The sequence below is a fragment of the Tachysurus fulvidraco genome, chromosome 12, assembly GCF_022655615.1.
Source record: "Tachysurus fulvidraco isolate hzauxx_2018 chromosome 12, HZAU_PFXX_2.0, whole genome shotgun sequence".
In the NCBI taxonomy this organism is placed as follows: Eukaryota; Metazoa; Chordata; class Actinopteri; order Siluriformes; family Bagridae; genus Tachysurus; species Tachysurus fulvidraco.
Genome location: NC_062529.1, coordinates 25,188,485 through 25,202,814, shown reverse-complemented (window position 1 = coordinate 25,202,814; position 14,330 = coordinate 25,188,485). Strand labels below are relative to the sequence as shown.

At 43.4% G+C, this 14,330-nt stretch overlaps 2 protein-coding genes across 2 annotated transcripts in view; one reads left to right on the top strand and one right to left on the bottom strand.

Moving 5' to 3' along the window:
* Positions 1–278: 278 nt before the first annotated feature.
* Positions 279–12,696, bottom strand: qrsl1 (glutaminyl-tRNA amidotransferase subunit QRSL1). Its single transcript, XM_027144095.2, has 11 exons — positions 12,540–12,696; positions 12,045–12,204; positions 11,063–11,161; positions 10,889–10,985; positions 10,566–10,730; positions 9,462–9,637; positions 7,877–7,989; positions 7,245–7,437; positions 7,017–7,134; positions 5,931–6,136; positions 279–884 (listed from the first exon to the last, which is right to left on the bottom strand). Exons 1-11 carry the CDS (start codon positions 12,561–12,563, stop codon positions 664–666), a joined length of 1,572 nt encoding a protein of 523 aa, XP_026999896.1. The 5' UTR covers positions 12,564–12,696; the 3' UTR covers positions 279–663.
* A 180-nt stretch (positions 12,697–12,876) lies between these two features.
* rtn4ip1 (reticulon 4 interacting protein 1) overlaps positions 12,877–14,330 on the top strand; it is a 17,327-nt gene continuing 15,873 nt past the window's right edge. Inside the window, exon 1 of the mRNA XM_027144098.2 lies at positions 12,877–13,472. Coding sequence (XP_026999899.1) covers positions 13,220–13,472 — 253 coding nt within the window. The 5' untranslated portion in view covers positions 12,877–13,219. The remainder of the gene's footprint in view (positions 13,473–14,330) is intronic.

The following is a 14,330-nucleotide window of genomic DNA, read 5'->3' as shown; positions in this document are numbered from 1 at the left end:
ATTGAAGCGAAAACAGTCGCACTCGAAGGACAGGAACGAGGGTCGTCTTCTCTTCCTCTGTACTCTGAGTCTTCACCTCTGTCTGAATGTCTTATATCAGATCGGATTTCTTCTTCACTGAATCGCTGAGCTTCAGTTTCCTCAGCTTTCATCATCGGTATTTCACTGTGTTTCCAATAATCTCCAAGAAATTTGCACTGATTAAAATACAGCATGAAAAAAAAAATCATTAAAATAGAAATCGATGAATAATAATAATAATAATAAACTTGCGGCAGTTTCTTGACACCGTCTTACTTTATTTAATAAAAAATGACACGGTAGTTTTTTTTATCTGTTTACAGTTGCCTTTAATGTTGTGGAAATCGTTCCATATATCGTTCAGCTATAGACAGTCGTTCCCTCATCACTCCCTTCTGATGACATCATAAAACTTAGAGTTACGGCTTTACCTCAGACCAGAAACAGACCAAAGCAACATCAGCTTCTTCTTATTAAACCCCTTTCCTTCAGAATCCAGCTGATGATAAAGTGGCTTAAATCTCTCACAGGCGTGAAGAGAAAGCGTGTGACTCTTCCAGACCCGTCCCAGAACGTTGAAGAAAAAGCCATAAAGTCGTGACGTTTTCTCTACGACGCATTCGTACGAGAGGACACCGTCGTTCACGCCCCTGACGTGCGTTCTCGCTCTATGTTCCACTCCGATTTTGTCTCCCGTGCGACGTCTTTATCGTGAAACCGGATGAGGGGAAAATCGAGCTGCTGCTCCATCCAGTGAGCCACCGCCAGCAGTTTCCTGTCCTGGAGGTGCTGACCAATCAGCTGCAGGCCGATAGGAAGTCCTCGACTGGAGAGGGACGTCGGGACAGTGACGGCGGGGAGACCTGGACCAGACAGACATAGACTATTCAAACCAGAGTGACGATAAGAGTGAAACAGAGATTTAAAGCTAAATAAAATCATTTCCTTATTTGAACATTTATTTATTTTATTACTTTTATATTATTTGCAGGAAAACTCGGTCACTCGATGTACTTTCTATGTTTACAGCATTTAGCAGACTTCCTTATCCAAAGCGACTTACATTTTCATCCCATTTTATACAACCGAGCAATTGAGGATTGAGGGCCTTGCTCAGGGGCCCAACAGTGGCAGCCTGGTGAATCTAGGATATGAACTTACAACCTTCTGATTTGTAGACCAACACCCTAACCACTAGGCTACCACATCCCCTGTTTATAGTTACAGTTCATGTTAAAGATTTAAAGTTCCTGTTCACACCCTTCCCCTCACCCTCCTACTTCTATCACAGATTGTTAAAGCTTCACCTCTGGTCCTGGAGACACTTTCGACAAACGTTAAAAACAAATCTTGGTTTAATGTATAAAGGTTTCCTTTAAGAGTGATAGCATCTGCCATACATGCAAATGCCATGGATGATGTCAAGCGTCATGTCACCGAGCTCGATGGACCGTCCGACCGGACGGCTCCTTCCGGGGGAAAAAATCACTCTCTTCCTGATCAGATAACAGAGTTGTGTGTGTGCGTTGTGTTGGAACACTGATCAAAAGACCGATTGTTATGTTAGAGCTAGCATGCTAGTCACTCGTTTATTTTTATCTTTTGATGGAATTTGGCATACGTTATCTAGAGCAACTTGAAAGCACTTCTGTAGGTCAATACTGTAAATACATCTCCATACCGGTTCACTTGGTCATGGAGTAATAACACAATCGGTCTAAATGTTCTGTTGGGGAGGAACTATAGCACAAAAGGCCCTCAGACAGCAATGTTTATAAACAAGATCGTTAATTTGAGGAAGAGGTACAGTAGGGCTTTAGGCATTTGAACATTTCAGCGTCTCACTCTAGAGGAAGTTTATTCTACCACAAAGTGCCAGAACAGAGAAGAGTCCCGATGCAGGTCTTCCTTGTGACGTGACGTACGGCTAAGTACGTTGACCCAGACTCAGAATTAGTTCTCTGCATTTAACCCATCCAAAGTGCACACACACACACACACACACAGCAGTGAACACACACACACACCGTGAACACACACCCGGAGCAGTGGGCAGCCATTTATGCTGCGGCGCCCAGGAAGCAGTTTGGGGGGGTTCAGTGCCTTGCTCAAGGGCACCTCAGTCGTGGCCCACAACCTTAGGGTTAGGAGTCAAATTCTCTAACTATTAGGCCACGACTTCCACGACTTGTATCCTGAGATATGGTGAAACCAGTTCTGCAGATGTTGCTGTAGAAGATCAGATTGCACATGGTGCACGGTGACATGTGTTAAGCGCTTTACTGTTGGCTGGTGATGGTCTGGTTTTGGCTTTGTAGGCAAGCATCTGTGTGTTAAATCTGCTGCAGCAGATATAGAACCCCAGTGAGAAGACAGAGTACTTGGATCATTCTGGATCAACTACAGATGTGGAATGCTGCCCAGAGGCAGACCTACCAGGATACAGCAGGTTACAGAAGTCCAGTCTGAAAATGACAAGGAAATGAACAAGCACCTCATGGGACCGACCTGTGTGGATAGAGATGGACGAGGCCTTGTGATGTCGTAGAGAAGAAATCAGTATGAGATTAGCAGCGTGAGATGAGGACAGCGGTTGCTTGCACTAACTGAAAGAGTAGATTCTAAGAACTGCCAAGGGAGACCGCAGGATCTCGATGAATTAAAGTTTAGCTGTCATCCATGAAAAGATGTCTGTCAGACATGTTGGGATCTAGGTAGATACAGTAGTGTCTGGAGGTATGAAGGAGAGAAAGAGTTGAGTGTCATCTGCATAGCTGTGGTGTGGATAGGACCTCTTGAGGGATAGGACAGCAGAGGGCAAAGTACTAACCATTGTGGGACACCAGTGGAATGGATCCCTCACGTGTTACCTGATATGACTGACCTTCCAGACCGCAAAATTACAAAACTCAAAGACGGGACAAGAGAGTCTTGAGGTTGTCCATGTCAAGCCCTGATGAAAAGGAGTCTGCTGACGAGAAGGATGAGGAGGACTCGTGACTTTTTTGGCAGATCCATCAGCATGCAGCATCTCAGTGACGGCAAAAAAAAGGGGCAGTTTCTGTGGAATGTGCTGATTAGGATCTTGGAGGTTGTTCGGTGAGGGACGGAGAGCAAGCTGATTGAAAGGAACGATACAGGTCTTTAGTAGGTTGCTGATATCTCAGAGATGGTAATGGGAATAACCCTTGCTCTCTTGAATGCAGTTGGTACAGGACCAGGTGTAATAAAGCGATTGACGAGGGCAGTGATTACCTGTAGTGACGAAGTGAAGTGACGTGACGTACGGCTAAGTACGGTGACCCGTACTCAGAATTCGTTCTCTGCATTTAACCCATCCAAAGTGCACACACAGCAGTGAACACACACACCGTGAACACACACCATTTATGCTAAGGCGCCCATGGAGCAGTTGGAAGGGTCCGGTGCCTTGCTCAAGGGCACCTCAGTCGTGGTATTGCCGGCCCGAGACTCGAACCCACAACCTTAGGGTTAGGAGTCAAACTCTCTAACCATTAGGCCACGACTTTTGATTAAAGGGAGGAGGCCTTGTAAGATGGTATGGAGCACTGTGAAAGGGATTGCAGGTGGTAGGATTGCAGGATCTCTGATGTTGCTAGATTAGAAAAATTATTTAAGGTCTTCAAAGTCGGTCTGGGAGGACAGAGGGTCTGGCGGGTGGAGTAGTGAAGAAAAGATGTTAGAAGGTTAGAAGGATCTTGTACAGACGTTGTCGGCTTTTACTTGTGTTAGTAAAAGTCACTTAAGAGAGTTTAGACAGGAGAGCGGCTAAGAGAAGATCCGTGTCAAGTTTCTCTCTGCACATCCGATATCCAATGTACTCGGTAAGATACCTTGGTGGGTTTTGAAGATAGAGGGCAGAGGAGGTCCATCATTAGGGTAAACCTCCAATAGTAGGGTGTCCCGTAGAGAAAATGAACACTCGTTTTTCAATGCTTAGATTATATTACATATATTCAGAGGGTAGTCTCTATCTCATCTCGATATGGGATGTTGTCTTACTCAAGCTTCGCTCCTTTACCAGAGACTGGTTTCTAACCATTTCTGCTGTTCATAGGACTACATTCTTCTGAACAGAGACCTCAGATGTTGTACCAGGAATCTGCTGGAGCCACTCCTAGGGGTTCACACCACCTACTGCTCCAATCAGCATTAGGATCACTTAAGACTTCCACTTCCACATCTGGACCGGTTGTTCCTTCAGGTTCCTCCAGATTCTTCCCAGCCTTCTTACGCTCCTTCTTCCAGATGTTACCCTCAGCTGGGGTTTCCATGTGTATCACAACCACCATCTTCTGCTCCTTGTCAACCATCACTTAGCAAGCAGCCGTTTCATCAGTCTGGAACCTGAAGTCCCACAGGATTTTAGCTCGTCCGTTATTCTACTCAACCACCGCTCTACTGCCACCCAGTGGGATTAAAATAAGTGAACTTATATAAACAATTTATACACTTATTTATAAGCACCTTTCAGAGTAAAAAGAAGTCAACAGTGGGTTGCCTTATCATGGAACACACACACTTCTGGTTTATGCTATTTCAGGGAGCGATTATTATTTCCGATAATTTTCTGCAACTGTCATTAATCTCAGAACATTTTAATCTAACGTCTAATTATGATGTTTAATCACGACACGGCTGGGTTCTGGGTGAGAAATTACTCAATTCATAATCAGGTGTGTTTTACTAACAACAAAGGATCTTTGTGTGTTCAGTTATGAGGAGGTAATGGAAATAATTAGTGCTTCTCTTATTCCAGAACTAGCCTTAAAGGTGCGGTCTCCGATGTTTGAAAGCCAACGTTGACATTTGACATCACCAAAACAAACACGCCCCTAACCCAAACGGGTCCCACCCCTGTATCGATAGCTCCGCCCACATATACGTACGTAACCCGGGCGACTAACAGAAAGAAACGTGTCTTTATCATAGCTGAAGGGAAGAACAATACGATTGTAGATAAACAAACAAGCAAAAATGACACACAAGCATAATCATGTAAAGGACAAAGGCATATATTAGTTCTGTGTAACAAAGCAAAACCAACGTTACTCACCTATCGAGAAGGAAAAAAGTGCCTCGGCGTCTTAAGTAAAGTCGGCCACATATTCACAGGTCGGAGTTTCCCCGAGTCGATAACTCCTGAGCTAAACGCTGTTACTACACAAAACGCGGTTGTAGCTGCCTCTCTACATTACTACGATAGAAAAGAGGTGTTATTTGTGTAGTAACAGCGTTTAGCTCAGGAGTTATTGACTCGGGAAACTCCAACCTGTGAATATGTGGCCGACTTCCTGCTCCTTCAGTTCTCTCCAGCGCTGGAAAGCTGATCCTATATTAACACGTCCTACTTCTTGTCCTTATCGTAAGTCTTTCTTCTCTTTCTTTCTTTGTTTTTATCCTCCATGTCGATGTTAAAACCTCTTTCTGCTAATGTCACACACGCGCACTGAACACTCTCTCCGCCCATATCGACAAGACACGCCCCTTTCTGCTCATTGGCTACACGTTTGTTTTGATTTTTGTTCTGTTTGTCGGCCCGACTCAGTTTTCTAAAGCATTTCTCAAACATCGGAGACCCCCCTTTAACCTAGCCGTATGTGTGTTTGTGTGTGGAGGGAGAATCTTCTACGGCACTGAAGGTTGTAGAGCTAGCATTAGCCTAAGCATCACCTGTTGCTGGCTACTTTTGAATGTAGAGATGCTGATATGGGATCCTCACCTCGCACAAACTGTAACTATGGCAACACCATTAAGAGCTAATCTCTTGTTTAGGAGGCAGAAGATGAAGTGATTGTGTAATTAGACATCATATAGAACACTATCTAGAATTAATAGAGAATGTCTAGCATGTGATTGGTCAAGATGATCATGTGACCATGTCCCACCTGCTAAGTTGGCCGGCTGGGTGAAGATGTCATCCTGTGCGCTTCGTGTCCGATTGTCTTCCTGGATGAAGTCCGAGTACGCTGCCGCGTCGCTCAGCGTAGTGGGAGTGAGGAGGACGTCCACGCCCGAGGAGAACACGCGCTGGAAATCCTCCGTGATCAGACGCCTGATCTGCTGAGCCTTCACAAAGTAGCGCTCGTAGTTCCTAAACATACCAGACGTTAAAATGACTGAGGTTAGAACTCCAAGTTTTTCCTTTGCCGCCATCACCTCTGGCTTGTTAATAAGGGACAGGGATAGATATGTAGTATCATAAATGTTTAAGTTCATTCATTCATTCATTCATTCATTCATCTTCTACCGCTTATCCGAACTTCTCGGGTCACGGGGAGTCTGTGCCTATCTCAGGCGTCATCGGGCATCGAGGCAGGATACACCCTGGATGGAGTGCCAACCCATCACAGGGCACACACACACTCTCATTCACACACTCACACACACTACAGACAATTTTCCAGAGATGCCAATCAACCTACCATGCATGTCTTTGGACCGGGGGAGGAAACCGGAGTACCCGGAGGAAACCCCCGAGGCACGGGGAGAACATGCAAACTCCACAAACACAAGGTCGAGGCGGGAATCGAACCCCCAACCCTGGAGGTGTGAGGCGAACGTGCTAACCACTAAGCCACCGTGTCCCCCCTAAATTTTAAGTTAATCTTTTTAAATTAATTTTAAACTTTAATTGTATATATTTCACTTATTTAATTTTATTCTTATTATATATATATTTTTTCTCTCTCTCTCCTGTTTCCATGCTTCTGTAAAGCTGCTTTGAGACAATGAGACATTGTTAAAAGCGCTATAGAAATAAATGGAACTTAATTGAATTGAACTCCAGATTGTTAGGAAAGTTTAAACTATTAAATTATATAATGTAATGCATCAGAGTTCTAAGATCTAAACCGTTACGTTGGACTGGATCGGAGTTCCTTTTAAAGTTAACGGTCTAAATTTAGCGGTTGTCGTTTTCCTGTGAAGTATAAAAAAAGACAGCACAAAGAATACAACAGGAAGTCTCTCACCGTTTCAGCAGGAAGTAGTTTCCTGAGAGGACTCTGCGCCTCACGACGTTGTTGAAGCCCTCGTGTCGCGTGGTAGCGTACAGCTCTTCAGTCGAGCTCTCCACGGCACTGCGGTGACCTGGAACACAACACACATTACACAACACATTACACACATCTCTCTTATACACATCTCTCTCTCTCTCTCTCCCTCCCTCCCTCTGACACTTTAATCATTTTTAATCTCACCGTATTGCAGGCCGTCGAAACGCGCCATGTTTGATGCCACCTCACAGCAGCAGAGCACATGGTAACACACGATGGAGTACTGAGTGTGAGGGAGCGACACCTCACGCACCTGTGCCCCAGATCGCTCAAACATAGCCACCACTCGGGTCCACTGTGACAGCGTGTCAGCTGACAGACCCGGAGCATGGTACTCCTGCAACACACACACAGCTTAAAGGAGCAGTGTGCCTCCTGTTCAAACTTTCTGAGTTATCTTAAAGAACCGATGCTCATTTCTGGGCCAGAAAGTGTCTAACATAAACTGAAATGAAAAATCTAGCAATACCATTGCATTGTGAGTGTCCGGTCATTACACTCTAATTAACAAACATTACACACTGCTTCTTTAAAGTATGTGTGAAGATTCTCACTTCTAGGAAAAATCCCTGTGAATGAGCTGTTCCTATAGAAACAGGCAAGTTAATATAATCCTGACCAATCAGAGTCTGGAATTCAGAACTGTGGTATAAATTAAGACATAACACACAACCTGTAGAAATCTAAGCTGTTTATTCTTTATTCTGTTTACTGCTCTTTCTGAGACAGTGTAGGTGAGAACGGTCAGGATCTAATGCGTCTGATGTAACGGTTACCTTCGGCACGCCGACGCAAATATCTCGGACATCAAACTCCCGAGGGAGCGGAGCAGGAGAATCCGGGGCCTGGACTGTAGTGGAGTCTTTTACATCACGACCCTGAAGAACATCTGTTCATATAAACACAGATCAGACATAACACAGACCAGACATAACACAGCTCAGACATAACACAGCTCAGACATAACACAGCTCAGACATAACACAGATCAGACATAACAGAGATCAGACATAACACAGATCAGACATAACACAGGTCAGACATAACGCACGTCAGACATAACAAAGACCAGACATAACGCACGTCAGACATAACAGAGATCAGACATAACACAGCTCAGACATAACACAGATCAGACATAACACAGACCAGACATAACACAGACCAGACATAACACAGACCAGACATAACACAGATCAGACATAACACAGATCAGACATAACAGAGATCAGACATAACAGAGATCAGACATAACACAGATCAGACATAACGCACGTCAGACATAACACAGCTCAGACATAACACAGCTCAGACATAACACAGCTCAGACATAACACAGCTCAGACATAACACAGATCAGACATAACAGAGATCAGACATAACACAGGTCAGACATAACAGAGATCAGACATAACAGAGATCAGACATAACACAGGTCAGACATAACACAGGTCAGACATAACACAGCTCAGACATAACACAGATCAGACATAACACAGACCAGACATAACACAGACCAGACATAACACAGACCAGACATAACACAGACCAGACATAACACAGATCAGACATAACACAGATCAGACATAACAGAGATCAGACATAACAGAGATCAGACATAACACAGATCAGACATAACGCACGTCAGACATAACACAGCTCAGACATAACACAGATCAGACATAACACAGATCAGACATAACACAGATCAGACATAACACAGGTCAGACATAACACAGGTCAGACATAACACAGATCAGACATAACACAGGTCAGACATAACACAGATCAGACATAACACAGGTCAGACATAACACAGATCAGACATAACACAGATCAGACATAACACAGGTCAGACATAACACAGGTCAGACATAACACAGATCAGACATAACACAGGTCAGACATAACACAGATCAGACATAACACAGGTCAGACATAACACAGGTCAGACATAACACAGGTCAGACATAACACAGGTCAGACATGCTCAACATCAACTTCAAAAAAATGTGTATGAATTAAATATAAATAATATTTCAACAGTTTGTATTTCCTGAACATTTCATAGTAAATTTCTTTATCCTTTTTAATACCCAAGATATTTCTCAGTTTGTTTTTTTTTTAAAGACATTTTTTTTAAAAGAAATTTTAAAGAAATAATCGCAAATAAATATTCATAATTATTAATAAAATTATTTACCAAAATAAAAAAAAAGACAGTTGTTTAGAATAATCTGAATACTTAATTAAGTGTTATAGTATTATTACACAGTCTATACAATTATATTATATTAATTATAATATTTTTTGGAGTTTTTGTGCAGTTAATTATTACAGTGTAAAATAAACACTTGGTACCGAGCGCGATGGCGGCGTCGTCGACGCTCCTGCTCATGATGCCCGGGACGTCCATGGAGTTAACGAGGGGAATGAGACCGTGACGAGAGAGCAGACCGTAGCTGGGTTTCAAAGCCACGACGCCACACAGAGAACCGGGGTTACGAGTGGAACCACCTGTATCTGAACCCAGTGCTCTGACACAGAGAGACAGAGACAGAGACAGAGAGAGAGAGAGAGAGATAGAGAGAGAGAGAGAGAGAGAGAGAGAGAGAGAGAGAGAGAGAGAGACAGACAGAGAGAGAGACAGAAAGAGACACAGAGAGACAGAGAGAGAGAGAGAGACAGAGAGAGAGAGACACACACAGAGAGAGACACAGAGAGAGACACAGAGAGAGAGAGAGAGAGAGAGAGAGAGAGAGACAGAGAGAGAGTCAGAGAGAGAGACACACACAGAGAGAGAGAGAGAGACACAGAGAGAGACACAGAGAGAGAGACAGAGAGACAGAGAGAGACACACACACAGAGAGAGAGAGACACACAGAGAGAGAGAGAGAGAGACACACACACACACAAACAGACAGAGAGAGAGAGAGACACACACACACACACAGAGAGAGAGAGACACACACACACACACACACACACACACACACACACAGAGAGAGAGAGAGACACACACACACACACACACACACACACACACACACACACACACAGAGAGAGAGAGAGAGAGAGAGAGAGAGAGAGCGAGAGAGAGATCTGGTTCAAGTGTTCAGTTCTCCAACTCCAGTAGACGAGACATCTTACACATTGAGCTAATTTAAAAGACGGTCATGAGATTCAGCGAATACTAAAGCTAGAGCCGTCATGTCACATGTGGTTGATGTCATCTGTTAATTAATCAGTTTGTAAAACAGTGTTAAGTTCCATTCAAGACTATTTGTGCAGTAGGTGATTTGGGAGACACCCATTGTGTCTTCATGGAGCTCAGGAGCTTTATTCCTGCTGGAAGAGTTTGTGTCCCTCAGGGGTGCACATACTTTTGCTTACGTAGTGTAATAAGTGTGTGGTTTTCTGCTTGAGTGTTTGCGATATGAGCAGTTAATTGTTTGATGGACTTACAGGAAGCTGCTCAGAGACGCCACAGCGGCTGCACTTCCTCCTGAACTCCCACCTGTAATCAACCAATCAGAGTCCGGATCTGTTCCGGGGCGGAGTGTCCGGTACGGTGCAGCGTAACTCCAGGGGTTTCTGACCGGACCGAACGCTCCGTCAGTGCTGCCCGAGCTGTGAGAGAGTGTGGAAGAAAGAGAGAGAGAGAGAGGGTGAGAGAGAGGGAGATGGAGAGAGGGGGGTACACGAAGGTGTGAGAGGCAGGAGACCGCAGTAAACGGAATCCAGTCCTGATACGATACTGTACGTTAATGTCATGATGGTGTTGTTACCCCATAGCAAACTCGTCCATGTTGGTCTTCCCCATGAGCACAGCTCCCTGATCCAGCAACTTCTGCACCACTGTAGCATTAAAGGGAGGAAAATAACCTACAAACACACAGAGTGTTATTCTGTTAGCACAGAAACATTTATTTCCCTTTATTCTGCTTATTTCGTCTGCTTACCTCGCAGCATGCGGGAGGCACATGTGGTCTCTACGTTCTCTGTGCAGAAGTTATCTTTCACGGAGAAAGGAATCCCGTCTAGTGGACCAAGAGGTTTGCCTGATAGAGAAGATTTAAACGATTCATTAACAATAAAAAAATGATGTTTTAAGAACTCGGGTCTCACCGTTGAGCTTTTAAGACAAGCATAAAAAAATATCTGATTTTGATGATTATTATTATTATTATTTTGGTCACGTGATGTCACGTGTAGCCCCGCCCCCAAAATAAGCGAAATCAAAAAGTTAGCACAACATTGACATGTCATATATCAAAACACTCAGCACGATGAGGGGAACCTGCCACGTGCAAGCACCATTCATATTTTCTTCAGGAAATGTACCGTTCTAGTTATTATAAAGAGTTTCTCTGTTCAGTCACAAGCTCCGGTTACTGTCTTACATCTGCATGTGGGGTTTCTCCTGGTTCTCTGCTTTCTCCCATGTCATGCATGGTGACTTGTAAAGTTGACCCCTAACTCTAAGTGTAAGTGTGTGTTTACATTTACAGCATTTAGCAGACGCCCTTATATCCAGAGCGACTTACATTTTTATCTCATTTTATACAACTGAGCAATTGAGGGTTAAGGGCCTTGCTCAGGGGCCCGGCAGTGGCAGACTGGTGGACATAGGAATCGAACTCACAAGCTTCCGATTGGTAGCCCAACACCTTAAGCACTAGGCTACCACATCCCTGTTTGTGTGTGTTGTCCTTCGAACGCTTGATGGATTGGTTACCCATCTGGTGTGTGTTCCTGCCTCACACCTGCTACTACTTTGATAAGCTTCTAGGATCAAGCTCATGAAGCTGCGTAAATGAACGAACGATTATTGTCAGCTTTTATTCCTCTCTTTCTCTCTCTCTCACACACACACACACACACACACACACACACACACACACACACACACACACACACACACACACACACACACACACACACCACTGAGGAGCCTTCCATCTGCTTCCTGTGCCTGTTTCATTGCCACTTCCTCTGTAACACTGATGTAGGCGTTCAGGTGACGTGTCTTCTTTATGCGCTGCAGACATTTTCTGCACAGTTCCGTTGCTGACAGCTTTCCTTCCCTCAGAGCCGCAGACACCTGACAAACATCACATCATCTCTTTATAATTACCATCACTCTCTGATGTCCTTTACACTCTACTTTATTATCTACAACACAAAATACACCATTTTACTACATTACATGTCGGATAATAGATTACAGAACCCCTTACATTGCTCTGTACAGTGAATTAAATAATCAAACACCAAAATATGAGCTTAATCATCATCACAGGCGAATAAATACATGATTTAAACCTATTTATTGAGTTTATCTTCATTTTTTCTAACAAACCTCAATAAATTTATACCATATTTTTAAAGTCTCGTCGTAAACATATCCTAAATATTACATTAATCGAATTAAATCACCTCTTTTATAGATAAACTCAGCATAATTGCAGAAGTCCTTCGTTACTCGGATTTCTCACGTTCAATAATGTAGGCTGACATCTTGGTTTCGACCTGTGTGACGTCACGGACATCTGTTCTCTGATTGGTCGAGATAAGTCTATATTTCTTTCAAATTTCGTATATCAGAATAAAAAAAAATTCCCTGTGTATAAAGTGTGGTTTGTTTTTACAAGCCTGGGTTAGAAATGGAACCTTGAAGCTTTGTTATTTTAATTTAATTCCGTAGTTTGGTGTTTGTAGTGATCGTTTTCCTTTTTAACTACATTTCCCAGAAAGCATCACGCGTCAGTCGTTTGCTGATTGGCTACAAGGACAGAGAGCGGTCATAGGTCATGTCCAGTATGTTGTTTGACTTTGAGGCGATGATTAGCACGGTTTTGTTTATGTTCCTGTAATTTATTCGTTGTTTTTTTCACCCCTACGTTTACTTTAAAGTATAGAAGTATAAACAAGACGCGTTTGAATTTGTTTAGTGTAGGACGTAAGCGATGTTAAGGCACTTTATACGACAGGTTACAGTTTGTGGCTAATGTGTTGTTGCTAGCTCAGTGTGTGTAAGTGTGTCTCAGGGTGTGTGTTGGTGTGTAGGTTTGTGTTAGTGTGTGTAGTTGTGTGTCAGTGTGTAATACACGTTAAACATGCAGGTGTTCAGAAAGCTGGTGTGTGGTGTGTGTGTTAGTCTGAACAAACACACAGGAGGTGTTCGGACACTCAGCACTTCTTCACACAGGCTTCAGTCAGTAATGCAAGCTTGGGTCATTGATCAGTACGGAGACAACAGTGTGCTGAGATTCACCACAAACGCTGCTTTTCCTGTTCTACACTATCCAAACGAGGTGATCATCAAAGTGCAGGCAGCTGGACTCAATCCTCTGGATGTCAACATGAGAGGCAGGTCTCTGGGTTAAAGCTGTGGTCTGTTATTTACTTAAAGAGGCGTTCAGTGACATATAGGACTATTTTTGTTTTGTAAATATTATCATGAAAAAAAAAGACAACCAAAGATTTTTCACGTGTATGATGACGTTAAATTGGGTTTAGCCACGCACACAACGTTCTACAGTGAGGAAAATAAGTATTTGAACAACCTGCTATTTTGCAAGTTCTCCCACTTGGAAATCATGGAGGGGTCCGAAATTGTCATCGTGGGTGCATGTCCACTGTGAGACACATAATCTAAAAAAAAAAAAATCCAGAAATCACAATATATGATTTTTTTTAACTATTTATTTGTATGATACAACTGCAAATAAGTATTTGAACACCTGTCTATCAGCTAGAATTCTGACCCTCAAAGACCTGTTAGTCTGCCTTTAAAATATCCACCTCCACTCCATTTATTATCCTAAATTAGATGAACCTGTTTGAGGTTGTTAGCTGCATAAAGACACCTGTCCACCCCATACAATCAGTAAGAATCCAACTACTAACATGGCCAAGACCAAAGAGCTGTCCAAAGACACTAGAGACAAAATTGTACACCTCCACAAGGCTGGAAAGGGCTACGGGGAAATTGCCAAGCAGCTTGGTCCACTGTTGGAGCAATCATTAGAAAATGTAAGAAGCTAAACATGACTTTCACTCTCCCTCGGACTGGGGCTCCATGCAAGATCTCACCTCGTCAGGTCTCAATGATCCTAAGAAAGGTGAGAAATCAGCCCAGAACTACACGGGAGGAGCTGGTCAATGACCTGAAAAAAGCTGGGACAACCGTTTCCAAGGTTACTGTTGATAATACACTAAGACGTC

Excerpts from the sequence above, each read along its gene's own strand:
- qrsl1 (XM_027144095.2), bottom strand. The coding sequence starts at position 12,563 with ATGCTGAGTTTATCTATAAAAGAG. Across the intron at positions 9,638-10,565 it reads GCGTCTCTGAGCAGCTTCCT|AGCACTGGGTTCAGATACAG; the intron begins GTAAGTCCATCA and ends TCTCTGTGTCAG. Across the intron at positions 7,990-9,461 it reads CGACGCCGCCATCGCGCTCG|ATGTTCTTCAGGGTCGTGAT; the intron begins GTACCAAGTGTT and ends TTATATGAACAG.